Source organism: Fukomys damarensis, unplaced genomic scaffold (assembly GCF_012274545.1).
Source record: "Fukomys damarensis isolate Sample0158 unplaced genomic scaffold, DMR_v1.0_HiC HiC_scaffold_36, whole genome shotgun sequence".
NCBI classification, from domain to species: domain Eukaryota; kingdom Metazoa; phylum Chordata; class Mammalia; order Rodentia; family Bathyergidae; genus Fukomys; species Fukomys damarensis.
In genome coordinates, this window is record NW_022900948.1 from 18497456 (window position 1) to 18517467 (window position 20012).

The 20012-nt window shown below is 34.9% G+C and overlaps 1 protein-coding gene across 3 annotated transcripts in view; it reads right to left on the reverse strand.

Moving 5' to 3' along the window:
• The window catches only part of Tex10 (testis expressed 10), a 51951-nt gene that overhangs the window by 7528 nt on the left and 24411 nt on the right, over positions 1-20012 (reverse strand). For all 3 annotated transcript variants that reach the window (XM_010614366.3, XM_010614367.3, XM_010614368.3), the window contains 6 exons: positions 19755-19930; positions 18328-18505; positions 12419-12507; positions 10574-10707; positions 2414-2494; positions 340-521 (listed from right to left, as the gene is read on the reverse strand). In XM_010614366.3, coding sequence (XP_010612668.1) covers positions 340-521; positions 2414-2494; positions 10574-10707; positions 12419-12507; positions 18328-18505; positions 19755-19930 — 840 coding nt within the window. The remainder of the gene's footprint in view (positions 1-339; positions 522-2413; positions 2495-10573; positions 10708-12418; positions 12508-18327; positions 18506-19754; positions 19931-20012) is intronic.

The window sequence follows — 20012 nt, forward strand, 5'->3', positions numbered from 1 at the left end:
TAAAACAAAATACAAAGGCTTATACTAATAGCCCATCTTCCTACATAAAGAATTATTTACCCTGCTAGACCAATAGCAAAGTTTCTCAGGATACGCTCCAAAGAAACTTTATAATGCATCTAACTTTTCAAAATTATTAACAAAAACATAAAAACTAAGAATTCTCAATACAACACAGAAATTCATGAAGGAATGAAGAAAAAGCTACTAAGCTAACACAAACTCTGATAGAGAATTTACAATATTTCAAAAACAAAACTCTGTTATTTAACTTATTTACCTAGGAAGAAAGGGTACAGTAGAAAAAATATTAAGGTGGGGAAATAAAAAAATTATTACCTCTTTTTTAGATGTTCAGGTTCCCCTTTCTCTAGAGTAAGCAGAAAATAAAGAAGAGTGTAGCAACAAGAAGCCAGAAATGGTAGTAGACTTTCACTAACTACACACGTATGATCCAGAAGCTTACAGATAACACCAAAAACACAGCCGGCTGTGCTGTCAGGAATTACAGTCAATGCAACCTGAGAAGAGAAAAATAAGATTAATTTCCTCTTCACAAAAGCCCAATTCCCCAAATAAAACCAAAACCTGTTAACTATAGTTAACTTACTTTGCTTTTAAGCTAGCATACACGTCACCTGCTATACCTTACGGTTTTACTTTCCTTTAGGAATTTAATTCCCAAATTAAATGACATTGAAAACAAGCAAACTTTATTTTTTATAAAAACATTTAGCTGTACTGGGAATTGCACTCAAGGCCTCATGCATGCTAGACAAGTGCTCTGACAACTAAGCTACACCCCCAACCCAAGAAATACTATTTACACAATTTACTATCTCCCCTTCACGATGAATCCTTCTAAAACTTTCTAGACACTACAGTTTCTGCTACTGGTTGGAAATATTACTGTTTAAAAGTACTGTTTCAATGCATCCAGAGAAAAATCTTGATAGCAACAATCACAAAAACTCTTACTCAACTTTTTAGACTAAAAAACATATATCTAGTAACTACCTTGTATCACAGGTCATTAAATGTAAAGTTCATTTTACATTTAGCCTTTCTCTACCCTTTGAATTTATCAGTTAGACACAAATAAGGAAAATACATCTACTAGAGTCAGTAAAAGGTATTATAATGAACAGTTGACTGCTTCCTTGCCAATAAGCCCTGGGAAGCCAGGTAAGGGCACTACAGTAGCATGCTCATTCATCTAGACTACACTGTATATACACCATTATTAAGGTCCAATCTAACTTTTAACTGTAAAAACGTAATCTGAATCTGCTGTAAATTGCTGCTGAATAATCAAATACCAAATCTATAAACTCTAAGGTCTGAACCTTTTCTATCAGGCTCTCTCAAACTGGTGGCCAAGATTAGCTAGTACGTTGATCTTTTTCTAGAATTATGAATGTAATAAGAAGAAAAGCATAAATCTTTGGGGCAGAGACAGGAAAAAAAAGGTAGCCATCTTTAATGACAAAAACGATAAGGACTAAAAGTTTGGCAGGGAGAAGAGATTATTTGGAATTCAATGAAGTATTCCCTTCCAACTCAAAAGACATAATACTGTAAAAGAGAAAAAATGAATTGTGGGTTTCTCTATAAAAATTATCCAAACAAGTGAATCTTGGGACCATGTTGGTGTGAACCTTTTAGAGCTTTCAGTGATACAAACAGGCCACTGTAGCACGGTGTACTGTCCTATGAAGATAGAATTTAGAGCCCTCCCCTGAAATGTATGTAACACATTATGAAAAATCAAAATGTAAACTCTGGAGGAAGTTGAAAAACAACAATGAAGGCACACTTAATACGAATTTAATACCAATGGGAATAAGAGATACACAATGGCCAGAAGGTGTTAGTCTCAAGGATTACGCCACTGCTTCCAGTGACCGAGTGTCTGATGTCCCTACTTTATATTCCCACCATCTAGGTGGGACTGAAGCTCCAATCTGTACTCTGGACTCCCAAAACATGGCACCAGACACATGTGAGTTTAAACCCATCCCCGTACCGGGGATCAAACTCAGGACCATATACTTTGCAAGGCAGGTACGGTACCACTGAGCTAAATCCCCAGCAACACTTGTGTTATAAGAGCATTACAAGTCAGAAGGGACCTGAAATATAATTTTAAAGATCCTCATCTCAGAGTTACAGAAACTAAGGTCCTATAGGAAAAGAAAGGATTATTCCTAACATTACAGAATTGAATAGTAATAACCAGGGAAAATACCAAGATCTCTGTTCTCACCACCACATGACACCGAGAGGTCACAGTACCATTAAGGTTACAGGTATAGGCACATTGTCTTCCCTTTGACTCTAGCAAGCTGAAACTTAATCTATGAATGTTTTTTATTTTTTATTTAAGAGGAAAAACAAAATTAACGATATTTACCAGATGCTTACTGATGGCACTTTGCAGGATGTCAAAACTTTGACTTCGGGCAGGGATAACCAAAAAACTGTGACAAACTGCCTGTCAGAAAAGGAAAGAACCAGTAACCAAATCATGACATTTTAGGTAAGAATAAGTTGAACAGATTTTTTAAAAATCTACTTGCTCTATATATTTAAAAAATGACTTTAAAAATGCAGGTGTCAAAAATCACATTAAGACCTGAAATATAAGGTAATTTTCCAAATCATTTATTAATATGTGCTGAGTACTGACCTAGCTTAAAGTCATATTCAAGAATAAAAGAATGAGAAACTCCTCTGTTTTCTCTCACATCCTTCCAGTAGCTTACCAAGATGAAAACTGTTATTTCTTTTAAGTAAATCAATGATAAGGGGTGACAAAAGCCTTCCTGCCATTTGGGGGAAAAATGCATCACAGAAAAATGCTTATTATCTACAAAATGCTAATATAGGCTGTATACTATCCAAATGTTTGGGACTAGAAGTGTTGCAGATTTCAGAGTAATTTTTGGATCCTATAATATCTGCATAGATTTTACCAGTTGGGCATCCCTAATCTAAAAATCTGAAATCCTCAATGTCCCTAAATCCACAACTTTTGTTTGCATTACTGGGGAGTGAACCCAGGCTTCTGCACTCAGTTATTCCCAGCCAGTTTTTACTTTTTATTTTGAAAGAGGGTCTCGTTAAGTTGTGTAGTCCATGTTTGGACCTTCAGTCCTTTTACCTTTTATTAATCATAGTATTCACCATACTAGTCAAGCATTAAGTCCTTTGCAGATAGCAGCAAAAATACAAAGAAAATTGCATAGAGCAACAACGGTTAATGAAAGAAGAAATATCCCTTTGGGGAGAGACTGGTCAAGCTAAGTTTAAGATGTGTGTGTGTGTGTGTGTGTGTGTGTGTGCGCGTGTGTGTGTGTGTGTGTGTGTGTGTGTGTGTGTGTGTGTGCGCGCGCTGGAGCTGGAGCTGCAGCTCAAACCCAGGACCTCAAACATGCTAGTTATACAATAAAACTATAAATCAACCTTCAAGCCGTGTGTGTGTGTGTGTGTGTGTGTGTGTGTGTGTGTGTGTGTGTGCGCGCGCGCGCTGGAGCTGGAGCTCAAACCCAGGACCTCAAACATGCTAGTTATACACTCTACCACCGAGCTGGACCCCTAGCCCTATATTTTGTTATTTATGAATTTTTTTGAGATGGGCAAATCAATAACTCATTTCTCTATAAAATTTCTTAGAGTGATACTATCAGAGTTTTTAAATAGCAATTTGTCTTATCAATGGGGGGAAAACTATTTCCAATGTCATCTTTCTGCCACAGTGAATACCATCATTAATAAAAGGAAAATTACATTTGGAAAAATGTCCGTTCAATAATAAATGACCACTTTATATCTTCTCTTCTTGAGCAATTCAGTTCTAAAGCCAATAGGGGAGCCAAGCCAGATAAACACTGAGAATGAAGTGGGTAAAAGAGCTGATGCAATCCATAGCAGGCTTACCATGTATAGGGGCAGACTGCCCCCAAGAGCTAGAATCCAAATGGAGTGAGTTAAGAGGGGTGCAGCAAAGAGAAAGTGCTCACAGACTAAAGAAATGATGGCCAAGTTGTTGTTTTGTTTTTGAGACAAGGTCTCATCTCATTATATGGTTCAGGCTGGCCTTGAACTCACTATGTATTCCAAGCTGGCCTCGAACTCATGGTGATCCATCTTCCTGACTCAGCCTCCCAAGTGCTGGGATTACAGGTATGCACTATCATGCCCGGGTCTGACGGCCAAGTTTTTCACAGTCAGCAAAAGCAGATGCATAGTGAGACTCTGTCTCAAAAAACCAAAACCAAAACAAAACAAAAAAAAAGTATGGAAGATGACTAGAATGAACCCTGTGGTGTTGAATTCTTCTGTCCACCAAGTGGGATAGAAATCCAATAGTAATGAGCACACTTAGATTCCACGTGTTGGTTTCTAAATACCATTTTCCATTCATAACAGTGGTTCACCATAAGCTACTCTAATATACTCTTTTCTTTGTAACAGGAAAACGTCTTACTCTCCCAAGTAACTTACCTAAAAAGTTGCATGTACTGCCATAATCACAAGAATTTGAATTTTCCCTGCGGATTAACAAGTCACCATACAGAATAAGAGAGAAAAATAAAAGCAGAAAGCCTAAATTGAACATTGTTTTCAAGATCCAAGAGTTGAGGTTAAGGGAGGTTAAGTAAGGAGAAGCTAAAATTTTATCTTAATAACTAGTAGTGGTTACATATTAAATAACAAAACCAAGCTGGGCATGGCAGCTCACTCCTGTAATCCCAGTACTCAGGAGGCTGAGGCAGGAGAATTGCTGTGAGTTCAAGACCAGCCTGGGCTACATAGTGAGTTCCAGGGCAGTCTCAACTACATAGTGAGACCCTGTCTCAAAAAATCCCAAGTAAACAAACAAACTAATAAATAAAATAACAAAATCAAATAGGCTTTTAAGGTTTTAGGTCCATAATGCATTTTTTAAAAAACAGGTTATAATGACAACAAGAGAACTGTCACCTTTCCATGCACAGTTCTAAATGGAAAAGGCTATGTTGCTACACACACACACAAAAAAAACACCACTAATTTTTTAGTGATTTCAAAGCCAACAGTATAAGAAATGGTAACTTGAATCCATTAGTCACAACTTCATTCAAATATTTACCTAGACTAGAATATAACAGACTTACAAAGAATAAGTGATTTTGATATACTAACTTTGTTTATTAAAATCCAAGACCTATGTACTCTAACTAGCTCAATACAATTACACAAAAATGATGTTCTAAAGCAGTAGCTCTGGTCTTCACCTGGTGCTAAACTTTAGCAACAGAAAATTAACAAGATATGAATGAGTAGTGCATCTGGGCCCCACAGAAAATGACACACAAGCTGTCTCTAAAAGTATAAAAGACAATTACTAGCTTTGGGGTGAAAAACAATTCTCAGTCAGGCAAGTTGAAAGCAAAAAGGAATGTAAGACAATATATGATTATGGGGCCAGGGATTTAGCTCAGTGGTTCTGCCACCTGCCTCACAAGTGCAAGGACCCAATCCCCAGTAAAAAAAAAAAAAAGATTAGTAATATATGGAGAGATATCACAAAATATAAAATCATAACATAAGAGGAAAGTTTCAGAGGTTCAGAATTCCTTTCTTAGTGAGAAGTTTGGACTTCATCTTGTTAGAAAAGTTTTCCTACTGGTGAGCTAACCAAAATGGGTGACATGTTACTATGAGAATCCTCTGCTCTTTTACCAGGAGATGCAGTCACTCCTATTTAGCAAATGTAAAATTTGTGAATACAAGATTTTACTTCCAACCATGAAGAACAACTTAGGAACAGACTTACAATCCCAGAGTGGACGAGTAGAAAACTGATTAAGAGTACAGAAAATTACTATTTTCAAACATCAGGCAATGCATAACAAAGATCAAAGTCATAAGCTCAGATACTATCTTGGCTTTCTGCTGAAGGCCCTTAATAGATTATAGTGCAGGAGAGGGAGCCAAGAATATATGACAGGTTTTCTAATCAAAATGAGACATAAACAGACCTTTGAGAGCTGTGGCAACCAAAATTTGTACAGGTAAACACTGCAGTAAAGAGAAAAAGCTCCATTTCCTCAGGTTATGTTCTGAATACAAACGTTAGACTTCAGGAGGCCCAGCAGAGCAAGAGGTGTGAAATGAACAATTCCCAAAGTCCAAATGGGCCAGAGAAACTTTTCAGGAGGGTCTTGCCAGGTCATTCAGAAGATAGTAAGAGACATACAGTGAACTAAGTTAAACCTAGAACAAAAGCTGGCAAACTTCTATAAGGGGCCAGACAGCAAACTTTTCCTATTAAAGGCCATATTGTATGAATGAGTTTTTCCCTTTTTAAAAGTTTAGTAACATGTAAAACTAAACAATATAGCAGGGTTACGTGCATTTAGCAGACATCCACAAGGAAGCAAAAATACGATTAAAACTTAAGACAGTATGTTACTCCAAAGCAGGGGTAAAGGAATTTCAAAACTATTGGAAATATTATACAGTATTTCTTAAACTGGATATGTGTAAAATAATTATTTTTCAGAGCTTATCTATGTTAATTTCTTTGGAGACTGAGGATGTAGCTTGGTGGTAGAGCATGTGCTTGGGTTTTGATCCTCAGCAACACCCTCCACACACACACACTCATTCTTTTGCAACAATTGAATATCTTAATATACATGACAAATTAAGCTTAAAAATGTTTGATGGACCTGGAAAGGGAATCTCCACTTGGAAAAGGTATTGTTCAGAAATGATACATTCTTTCCTTTGAGATCTTTCTTTACTGTTTCTAAGAAATAAATCAAATAGCTATTTTCTAGTGATCAGAAGGTAACAAAGATACTACACAAAAACTGCAAAGTCCAGACCAATGTATACTGTATATTACTTCTGTAAAAGAAGGAAAACCAAAAGAATATATGTAGTCTTTTAGAAAGGTACAGAAAACATTTGCAACTAAGAGAAACTAGGTATTAAAAACTAGCAAAATCTTGGGAGGGAAACTAAGTGGCCAAGATACAAAGGATAAAGAATTTTCATGCCTTGAGTAGGGGGCCATGCTAATCTTCTGTTTATCATTATTCCAACGGTAGTGTACGTGGTACTGAAGATTTCTTTTTAATATGATCAGTCTGTCCTCAATTATATATATATATTATATATATTTATATTCTCTCAAATTTGTTCCTTTTCCTTCTCCTACCCTCTCACTTCCCCTTTCCCCTTTAGGCCTTATCTTCCTACTTCACATTATACATTTTGATCCTTATTTAGACTTTCAGTTTCTCACACCAGAGACTATTTGGTATTTACATGTGTATCCTATTTATTTCACTTAAGAGTATGGCCTCAATGTGCAACACCTATTCCAAAAAAGCCTGACTTTTGCCTAAGCAGACAATACTACCATAAACAATCAAGCAATCTCATTCTACTAACTTGTCCAAATAAAGTAATTATTTCAAACTTTTCATGTGAAAGCTGACTTAAATACAACAAAGTTTATGACTTTACAATTTTTTTCTAATTTATTTTCTAACATTTCAAAGATAGTAACCTTGAAATTAAATTTATAGCCTTGCCAAATGTTTACCTCAGAAATACAGTTGATCACACTTTCATGACAATTTTATCTTGGTTTTACAGCGATGACACACTTTTAAACATTTAAATTGTCAGAAATTAGAGAACTGCAAGAATCACCATTTAGTTCAAAACCTCATGAAAATAAAGCCTAAGTTGTCTAAATCATCAAAGTACACATTGGCAAATCTGTATGCTCTCTTCACATCATCACAGAATAGTTTAAATACAACAGAATCAGCCTACCTTCTAAAACAATTACTACTATACTGTTGGCAAATCCAACTCCTGGATCTAATATTTTAGATCTTAACCTCAATTTGTTATATGAAATAAAAATTTCAGGTATTAAATAATTAGGCTGGTTACCCAATTTATTATTTCTTTTTACTTTTTAAAAACTACTATTTATGGAGAACCTATAAATAAGTTCCAGGCATGATGTTAGTGCTGTAACCAGAGTTAAAGCCACAACAGAAATATTAAATATCTATAAGAGACACACCCCAAAGGCAGAGGAAAATGTGAGATTCCAGAATTGAATGAAGTGAACAGATCAGTTGAATAAAATCAGTTGGTATACTAACAATACAGAACTGGATTATAACTACTACTGTTAGTAGTTTTAAGACCACTATGTTAAGAACAATGACAAAGATGAAGGGAGAGGGCTTAGCAAATGGGTGTTATAGGCAAGAATTCAGTCAACGTCCTGGCCAAAGGTTGCTTGAATCATTGGGAAAAAAGGGGGAATCCACCAACGAAGAATACAGCCTCAGATTCTGAGTCAAAGTCTAAAACTATATGGAAGACATATAATTATATTCTTACTGGATAAGCACCTTTAATTGCAAGTAAAGAAATGTAATTAAACAATTAATGATGGCCTGGTGGTGTAGCAGTGCTGTCTAGCATACACAAGGCCACTGGGTTCAATCTCCAGTACCAAGCCAGAATTCTCAAAAGGCAGACAGGAACCTGGGACAGGGACAAACACACACTGTTCATGTCTGTGATGTCTTTGTGGGTTTAGTTTTAGTGTTTGTAACATTTTTTTGTTGTTACCGGGGATCTGACTTGGGACCCTGCACTTGCGAGGCAGGCAGCAGAACCACTGAGTTAAATCCCCAGCTCTAGTGTTTGTAACATTTAAGACAATTTTGCCTGTTGGTGTAAAAGATCAATTTGTAATGCTAATTTAACACATTCCCATCATCCAGAACCACTGTGGTAACATGCATGACCCTCCCATCAGATGTCTTTTATCACTGGTGGAACAAACAGATCAAACCATTTTTACTGGTCTTTTTATTAATAAAATTAATAAAAACTCTATAAATACACAAATCGATTGTTGCTTGAATCCGAATATACCCAAATAATACTATTCAAATTTAAAAATTATTATATTAAAAGAAATGTATTTATATTAATGAATAGTTTAGCAATAATTCTCTCATGTTAACATGAAAATCTTACAAATATGTCATTGCTGGTATATATAACAGGCATTGCAACTACTGTACCGCAAATTAGTTGTACTGTAATTTTATATTATTTTAACGTTTTCTTTAAGGAATTATAATATGACATTTCTTCTGCTAAATCAATGCCCTTTTTTTGCATTACTGTAATCAAAGAACCCCTGAGAAGTGGTACAAGCCACCTAATGGACCAGTCATGCATATACTACTAGTGGTTCAAACTGGAAAGATCAAATTCAAATCAACACCTTCTGGAAGCAAGACCTACAGATTATGGTCTCGTTATGAACATGTTAAAGCATGTCAGAACTAGCTGTGGTGATGAATGTCTGTAATAATCCAAGCACTTGGAAGGCTGAGGCAGAATGATCACAAGTTCAAAGCCAGAACAGGCTACACAGCAAGTTCCAGTTAAGCCTGGACTACATATATAGCAAGATGCTGTCTCAAAGGTCAAAACATATCCTAAATTAATTTGGATGTGTGGTTTTGATTTGAAGATTCACTTAATGGTAATGAAATAAAATACTGAGATCATATGTAAGAGATTTATTAAATAGCTGTAAGATTTGCTTTAATATTTGTGAAGGTTTGTCAGAAAACTAAAGGTCTTAATATTGAACATATTAATGTTATTTCAACAGTTTTAACAGATTAACAGTACTACCAGTTTGTAAAAGGAATAAAATATAAATCAGTCTTCTTTTTAAAGAATTTTCTAAATTTATTGTATTTACTTTTACACTTGTATGCTGACTTCTAAACTTAGGAAAGAAGGTAAACTCTGATAAACTACATTTTAAATCTTAAAACCAAAGAAACTGGTGAATACATTTTTTAACATTTTATTTTTGTGTGGTGCTGGAGATTGAACCCAGTACCTTATGAGCACTGGGCAAGGGTTCTAATACTGAGCTACACTCCCCATCTTTCAATTACATTTTTACATTTTTAGAGCTGGTAACGGTGGCATATGCCTGAGGAAAGAAGACTGCAATGTTGAGTCCAGCCTGAGCAACTTAAGTGACTTACCAAGACCCTGTCTCAAAATAAAATATACAAAAGGGCCAGGAATATAGCTCAGTGAAAAGGCCCTGCCTGGATTCAACCCCCGATGCCACAAAAAATAAAAAAACATTTCTTTAAAAAGTCACCTTTGAAGACACCAAATCTTAAATTCTACTCCTTCTACAACAAAGTCAAATTCTTTAAATAGAGAGATCTGTATTATGCTAAATAAGAGAAAGCAACTTTATCTTTATGATTCAAACAGCTGATTTGTTCTATTCTAGTGGAGTGACATAAGAAAACCACTCCTCTTCTACAAACATACATTTCCTAACCAGGACAGTAAGCATTTTCAGAAGAAATCATTTCTTGTATTATTCTACCTCTAAAAGCATCTCACAAGAGACGACCCTTAATAAATAGTAACTATTTGTGGTTCACGAACAGACTTTCAGTAATTATCAGCTTGTTTTTAGATATGCTATTACCTCTGTTACATCCCAATGGTGCAAAAATTGATCCCAGTCTGTAAGGTAGAGAAGCACGGGAGAAAGCTGTGTCTGGACAACATGAGGAACTCCTCGAAGGCTCTGAAGCCAAGTCAACTCCTCTTTCGAAAACCCTAATGCAGGTAAGAAAGCCAACTAAAAAATCACAAAGCAGTAAAACATTCTTCATAATTTTTTAATACACAAATGATATGTACCTTCAAGCAAACCTTTCTTTAAGCTATCTTATTTTCTTTGAGTTCCTGTATCTCCTGTAATATCTAAAGAAACGAGATTCTAGCAATGGAGACACTTAATATAATTACATACACAAAAATATGTGATCATACCCAACCTAAATAAAATACAGCAAAAATGTGTTTTACTCTCTTTTCCTGGGGCTTTACCATATTTATTTTTAAAGAAAGTGTATAATCTTTGCAATTAATAGACAGTAAAAAAAATCAAATAAAAAATAGTATTCTTTCATATATATGCCAAACATTAAATGTTCTTACATAATAACCTTTAAGTGTTTTAAAATTGGTCTACCCCTCAAGTTTGTGTGTGTGTGAAGTGACTGAACTCAGGGCCTCTTGTGCTTGGGAGAATGTATTTGTTGTTTCAGTTGAACCTTACCAAACAAAATTTTTATTCCATTACTACCCTTTATATTTAGCCATACCTATATAGACAACCTGTCCATGTCTCTCCTGAGAACTGTCCTCAGAACTGATACAGCCAAATCTAACCAATGGATGTTCATATCACTTTAGTTACATGACCCTAATAGAGGCATTTCCTATTTGGTAGCTACGTAACAGTACTAACTCCTAATGAATTTTCTAAAATTACTAAAAACTTTCAGACAGATAATTAAAACATAAATCTCTATTTCAATGTACACCCAAAAGTGCCAGATAAACATATAGTTGTTCATATTCATTCATTCATTCATTTATTTTATTTTTGGTACCAGGAATCGTACTTGGGTCCTTGTGCTTGCAAGGCAGACAGCAGAACCACTGGGCTAAATCCCAGGCCCTCCCATTTATTTTTTAAAATACTGATCCTGTTAGATTCAACTTCATGTCAGAATCTGTCAAGTCCACCCCTACCCTTTTTTGGAGACAGGGTCTCGCTGTGTAGCCCAGGCTGGCCTCAAACTCCCTAGTGCTAACATTACAGGCGTGTGCCACCACATCAGGCTTATCAAGTCCATTTTGAATTCTGGCAATATAATTCACTAATTCTCCTAATCAAAGAGCCTGACATCATCATCTAAGTATAAAACAAAGATGTTGAAATACTACCACACAGTCATTTAAAATAACAGTAATAATACTCATCTAACAACATTTCTACTCATTTTAGCAATTCTGTTATAAGGACAAGCAGAATGTAGAAAACAGCTAATCAAAATCTGGTATTAGTAAATTAAGGTGAACATTTTAAACATGTTTAAAATGGATATTGTTAATTTTTTTAAAGCATGCAACAGGATTTTTATTTTCTATGATTATTTTTAAAGCCATTAAGTACAACTCATTGCAAACAAGAATAAAGTTAAGAAATAAGATTGGAAAAATAAATAATAACAACTTTCAAATAATCTTCAAGATTTTGGTACTTAAAATCATGAGAGATTTAAAGACAAATCATGTATCACCCTGCCTTAGGAGCCTGAAAAAATAGGGTATAAATATTCCTTCAACGGTTTCCATGTATTGATCACAGTAAAAAATCATTCCAAGATAGATTAACATCCTCAAAATTCTAAGACAGCAGACATGATTCACACTAGATTTTTTTTTTCTTTGGAACCCAGCAAGTGAATATGGTTACCTGTAAGTGTAGAAAATAAGAAGCTCAAATAGTCCACATCACTCATCAACCAGTCTTTAACTGAATACTTCCATCCAGAAAATGAAGATCTACAATAAACAATGGTAGAATTATTATCAGAAGTATATTTTTCTTTTCTTTTTATTTTTTAAGGGAAAGGGATATGGCTAGAGACTGAACCTAGGGCCTCCATATACTCCATAATATTAAAATATTACCGCAGTCCTATCAATTTGCTATAGTGAAAACAAACCAATATCTTTAAACAAAGCCAAAGTATATACTGTTTAAGTATATATGAGTTCAATACTGTAATATGAAAATTAGAAATTCTATCATTTATATTTATGTACAGTTTCATTTAAAAGCAGAAGTGATCCATATACATGAGATAATGAATATTTCCATTCCACTTCAAAATTAAGTCTCCATGGAGCCAAGATGGAAGCCTTACTTTTTGTTAGTAGGTTTTGCCACTATGTGCTATTTGATTTTTATGAAGTCTTACTCTGAGCAAATAAGTTAAGTTTAATCAAATTCCAGCTTGCTACCTAAGCTAAAGAATCTTAATTAGGCAAAGAATACTTAAGAGTGGTTTAGACAATTATGCATTCCTATTCTTAGCAACATTATAATATAACTAGGTCTGTTTTACAATAGCACAGCTAAGGTACAGGCAGAGGACTTAAAGGAACAGCTAAATGTAAAGTAACTTACTAACGAGGATTACTTGGTTCCTGCTATAAGATCAGTTTCTAGTAAAACCTTTAAAAACTCCTTTCAAGGTAAAGCTAGAAAGAAAGAACATTGTCTATGGATATAACAGAGTTGAGAATGACCAGACCCAAGAAGTTGAAATTACAAATTTTTATTACAGATATCTGAGTAAATGCAACACAAAATTAGGAGTTTCTAATTCACCTGTAAGAACTTAATTTTTTAAAATCACTGTAACAGTTGCATTTGTATTTATTAATATTCTTAAATTGGAGAGATAAAATAACAAAAATATTCTTCTACGTATCATGCCTAGGTAATAAGTTAAGATATGCAGGGGAAATATCACAGGGTAAGAGTTTATAAAAAGCCTACAGACAGCAGTATAGAAAAGTGAAAATATCTTCTGGAACCCAGTGAATACAGGAAGCAATTGTGCCACCCAGTGGTTAAAAGAAACAGTAGTTCTATTTAAGATTTTTATTGGGGAGAAATGACAAGCAATCTATCATCACAGTTTTTAAGAACTATGGTGACCATATATAATGTCCAAGTCAGAATACTTCTGAGAAACAGTGTGATTACTATTTATGGAGGGGCAAAAGAGATAAACTGAAAATGTTCGTGGAAAGTAATATATGTTTATCCTACTTAAAACAAGTCAAATTTTTTTAGTACAAGCAATTTCTCCCTCCTCAAATTTTAATATCGTACATTACTTTTCCATATTTAGGCTTTATATTCCCCCAATCCAGCTGTAAATAAGTCAAGGGCTAAAAGGTTAAGAACCAAGAAAAGGCCAACAGATATGATTATGGAACAACAAAGATTAGGCATCAGAATTTGGTGGTATGTGTAGTCACCGTATTTTAAAGACAGTGTGATACAATGCTTCTCCATTTGTCCCAAACAGACTCTTACAAAGATTTATTACCTCTTGGTAGCCACTGGATGGCTTACTGTTTTTACTGGGTTCAAAAGGATATTTGTTTTCTATGCTGTTCCCAACACCTTTCTGGTGAACCTACAATACAGCAGTATGGGAAAAATGTAAATTCTGAGAAGTCACTACTGGATGGTAAAAAGGCAGGGGCAGCAAATCTAAATAGACTTTTTAAAATCTAAGACAAAATAAACATGAAAAGTTTCTGGCTGATAAGATAGATTTTTCACACACGGAATAACCCACTAAATATCTTGGAAGTACCTTGGTAAGCATCTTGGAAGGCAGCTATGCTCACCACTATACCACCAACACAGACTTAGGTAGTATCTTAATCATAAATTCTTCTGATAGAGGCAGCAGGGCACCGAAACTACAAAAATTGAGTCGAACTTGATCTCAGGGTCCAGTTAATATAACAAGATAAAAATCAGAGAGGCATTTTCTGGTCCCCTTCTATCTTAGATGGAGGCTTTCTTTCAAAAACCTTTTCCTATTCTTGGCCTCCACTGTTCCTGGAATTCATTCTTTGATTTTAGAAAACAAGAACTCAAGTCCTGGATATCTAGCATGTTGGGAGTTTTATTTTCTTTGTTTGGACTATTTTTGCATATTTAGATTACTTGCTGCCCTATTATCAAAAGTTCTCTGTGCAGCTAAGAAGAATGCATATTTTGTTGTTGGGTACAGAACTATAGATATCTACAGCATTGATATAGGGGGAACAGATTAGTTCCCAATCCTGCTAGTTAGCCGAAATGCAAGTTCGTGTTCTCTACAATCAGAGTCTAGGAACAACAGAGGTTGAAAGTGGGAAGTATTTATTGAAAGATAGCTTCTGTGTAAGAGAAAGAAAGGGGACCAGAAAGTGGGTTGCCTGCTCACCCTGCTTCTCAAAGGTGTTTTACAGAGCAAAGCCACAAGATGAGGTTGGTACAAGGTGGGGCAAAACTAGAGTCAACTGATAAGGTAACAAATATGGTCGGTTAGGTAATATTGATCCAATGGGAAATCACCAGGTGGGACAAAACTATGATCAACCAATAAGATTATGCAAAGTATAATCACTTAGATAATAATGAGTAGATGGCAATCAAATGGGGAAGCTAGTCATATATGGAAGGAACCAGGACTTGCCCAGAAGGAATGGGCTAGTGAGATTTTGGTCCCCATCCAAGGTGAATGATCCCTATTTAAAATTATCAATCACTAAGGCCGGGGATTTAGCTCAGTGGTGCCCAAGCACAAAGACCCAAGTTCAATCCCTGGTACCAAAAAAAAAAAAAAAAAAAATCAATCACTGATGTTCTACTCTTCTACTCTAGGGGAAGCATGTGGGTGTAGTACCTTTTCTCTTTCTACACTCTTTTTATAATGCTGACCTTCAGTCAATGTATCTGGATTGTCTTTCATATTGATTCCTGGAGGGCCAGCCCTGTCTGCCAGAGGATAACTAACTTAGCTTCCAGACAGGGATGTAGCTCAGTGGCACCCCAAGCAGCCTGGAAAACACAAGGTTCTGAGTTCCATCCTCATACCGAAAAAAAAAAAAAAAAAAAAAAACAACAACAACAAAACAAGATAAAAATCAGAAACGACTAAAGAAATATTTCAGAAAAATTAATCCATCGAGGATGCCCAGGTTAGATAAAAATCACAAAGCAAAACTTTTACACTAACAAATGTAATAGTAGGAGATAATTAAAAAGTTGGCTAGTAAGGGCCAGGGATTTAGCTTAGTGATTCCGTCATCTGCCTCCCAAGCACAAGGTCTGTAGTTTGATCCCCAGTACCAAAAAAAAAAAAAAAAAAAAAAAAAATTTGCATTTTTTGTTTAAAAAAAAGGCTACTCTGAATGGAGATAATACATCTAGAAAAAAAATGTAACTCTATACAATTACTAAGCAAAACCTAGCTTAGACCTTTAATTACAGTAACCATCAAGTGTATGTGTACACGCATGCTAAATATGCACTTTCCACTGTATTACACCCCAGCCCAATTCTGCTTTTAACGATACGTCCTTGTTTCTAATACTTGTAGTTTAATGCTTTTTTCAGCTCTCACTACAAATATCCAGTACAGTAAAGTTTTTTAAAAGCAAACCTTTTGCAATTATCCTTAACTAAGCTACTAAGCACAAGTGCATCCTAACTAATGTTGATGAAGATATTAAATACAGCTTCCAAAGGGAATTTCAAGAAATGTTCAGAGGTCTTAAATGAATGCTAAAGTTATCCGTAAGAAACAGTGCCCTCCACTGGAAGTTAGTAAATAGAAAACAACTTCAGTTATAGCAAAATACTGTAACATTAAAATTTTTTAAAGGCTTAGCACTAAGTAAATGCTTACACTAGAGAAGGTACAATTTCTAAGAAGGAAAAAACTGGAAATTAATCAATGTTTATAAAATACTTAGAAATATGATCAAATCTCTCTAGTGCACATACACAGAGATGAAGTAAATATGGAATTTTCATATACAGCATTTTGTAAACAGCTCTCTTCTGCTAGAAGAAAAGGTATAATCAGTTAAGAAGTACACTTCCAGTTATAGTCAAATCTTTGCCCCACACCAGTGGTGATGAATCTACAGCATACATGTCACATCCAGCTGTTTATCACTGAAAGTTCTAAAAAGTCCACCATCACTGACCTATTATTCAACATGAAAAGATGAGGAAAGTAAGTCTATTAAAAAAGTTGGGCCAGGAATTTAGCTCAGTGGTGCCACCTGCCTCAAAAGTGAGAAATCCTGAATTCAATCCCTGGTACAAAAAAAAAAAAAAAAAAAAGAGAGCATTTTTCACCTGTTAAAAAAAAAAAAAAAAAAAAAAAGTGAGCTATTTCTACCTGTCTTTAATAAAACAATTCATCTACAACCTAGCTTTCAATTTGTGCCTAGAGCAATACCTGACTCTTCCCATCAACCACTAATAAACACTGATGAACACTAAAATACTGTGACAGAAGATACAGTGTTTGCTGACGCTTTAAACATTGGCAATATGAAACTGTTAGAAAAACCTTTCAGAGAAAAATGGTGCAGCCACTGTAGAAAACAGTATGATAGTTTCTCAAAAACTTAAACACGTGGGGCTGTAGTTGCAATTTAGCAGTACAACACTTGCCTAGAATGTATGTGCAAGGCCTTGCGTTTGATGCCCATGCCCACAAAAGTAAATAAATATATAAATATAGCATTATTGTATGATCCAGTAATTCCATATTTGGGTATATAGTCTCCCAAAATTGAAAGTCTTAAAAAGTTCATAAAAGCATTATTAAGAGTGCCAAAAGGTGGAAACAACCCCTACTTCTATCTGCACTTGAATGAACAAAATGTATACATACAATGGAATATTAGCCTTAAAAGGAATAAAATTCTGGTACACACTATGTGAAGAACCTTAGGGACAAGTTTTTATTTATTTTGAGACAAGGTCTCATTAGTTCAGGCTGGTCTTGAACTCACTATGTAGCCAAGGCTGGCCTCAAACTCCTGTCCATCCTCCTGCCTCAGCCTCTCAAATTTTAGGATTAAAGGCGTGCACCACCATGCCCAGCTCCTTAGGGACAAGGTTTTGTTTCGTTTTGTTTTAAAAGCTAAGTGGAAAAGAGCAGAAACACACACACACACACACACACACACACACACACACACACACACACACAACCACCAGAGTATGACTGCATTAAAATGCAGTATTTAAGATAGTCAAAACCTTAAAGACAGAAGACAACAGTGGTTACCAGAACCTAGGGAGGAGGAGGAACAGGAAATAATTATTTAATGGGCACGAATTTCAGTTTGGAATATTATAATGGAAAACTTCTGGAACATACCATTAGAATCTTAAAACTTAGAATTTTATGTTATGTACATTACATGAAACATATACAAACTACAAAAAATTTTAAGTGGTTCTTCATCTGAGTCCATAAATCCTCAGATCTGAGTTTCTATCACAATTTCCTAACTCCTGAGATTAAAGTACTCTTAACTACAGGCTTTGTATTATTCAATTTTAACTCTTACTCCAACCTACATAAATATCTAAACAAGTAACTTCATATAGTCTTACTCTAGCAAATTTTCTCTAGCTAGTGAAAATATCAGCAGAGTTGTAATTGAGGCACTAAGAATAAACAAAACTGACTTTAAAAACCTTTGTATTTTACAAATTTTCAGTTAGAGGAAAGGGGGAAAATATTATACACTTAAATACAGTTCACTTGAGCATATTACCTCATGTACACTATCCCAATAAGCATGGTAGCCAAACTTGAATTGAGTCTTCCCATAATACAACAGCGACTTAATCGAGAAAGCAAATCAGCAGGCAGGCTGGGCAGAAAATACACAAGCTGAATCAATCGATGCTGAGACTCTGCAGGGAGAACCACCACAGCACCTTCCTGCGGATCTGTGGATGACAAAGAGGTTAAATTCAACTATAACAGAGAGTAAACACACAAGGCAGATTGATGACTTTCACTGAATTTATAGGCTGACAAATTATGCTGAATTTCAATTACATGTAAAAAATGTTATGATAAAGCAAGTATGTATGGCTGATTATGCTACCTCCTAAAGTAAAACCCTGAACATAATCATTTAAAGATTTAACACTATAATAATTTCATAATATTTAAGTGTCTTGTTAGAAATAACTTTAATAAGGATAAAAGGGAAGGGGATTATGCACTAAGAACAAAAGCACAAAGCAATTCTGCTTAACAGTAGCAATTACAATATCAACCTCATTTAATCCAAAGACCTAATCGCTTTGTATAGTTATGTGCAATATTTAAAAAATATATAACCCACTAAACACAGAAACCACTCAAATGTCCATCACTTCATAAATTAATACAAGTAGCAAATCAATACAAGGGAACACATCTCAGCAATAAAAAAAGATTGAAGTACTGGCACTTTCTACACTGAAAATATGCTATGGCAAAGAAGCTATATGTGAAAGACCTCATATAATTTTATTTGTAAATGTCCACAATATGTAAATTCATAGAGACCAAAAGTAGAATAGTGGTTGCCAAGAACTGTAGGAAGGAGGAACTGAGGAACAAACTATTGAGTACAAGATTTCTTTATGCGATGATGAACTGAATAGTGATGACAGCTGTACAACTTTAGGAATATGTTTAAGAAATCACTGAGTCTTAAAAATGGTAAATTTTATGCTAATTATCTCAATAAATATAAACTATATGTATATGTTTGTATGCATGCGTATTTATTTCAGTATACTTCTATTGATATTTTGCTTAAAATGTAAGTAACAGGAATGAACAAATATATAGAAGCCATATAAAATGTTCACTACGATTAAGGGACAAAGGCATGATCTTGCCATCAAAGCTTCAAAACGAAATTTTACAGTACTTTATCAGTTTTGAATTTATGATAGCAGGTGGCTTCAAAGATAATTTTACAATGCAAAAACACTCACAATCATTAATCACCTATAATTAGTCTAATAAACAATGCTACTGAAAATAAACTTATTTTTGATGTTTTGCTTGGGCAATGTACCTACTGTATGACTAATTAGGAAGATTGTAGATTTAGAGACTCTGAAGGGCTTCCTTGAAATCTTCTTTCCTATTTTGGGATAGATCAAAGACTACCTGTATCATGAAACAAACTCTTACCATAAATCCGCAGTGAAGTAGCTTGTAAACTTTTAAGTAATTCTTTATTTGCTCGTGCTGCAGCAGTATGGATAATATCAATTAGCTGTGTTGAGAGCTCAGGGTTCCGGGAACCAAGATGAGCAAGTTGCAATGGTAAACCCGCCAGCCAACGGGATAACACTTTACTACGATATCTAGGAAGGTCAAGAAAGAATATTGTAAAGTGTGATTTTCAAAGGCAAGGAAAATAAAGTTAAACAATGAAAAAAATTTTCA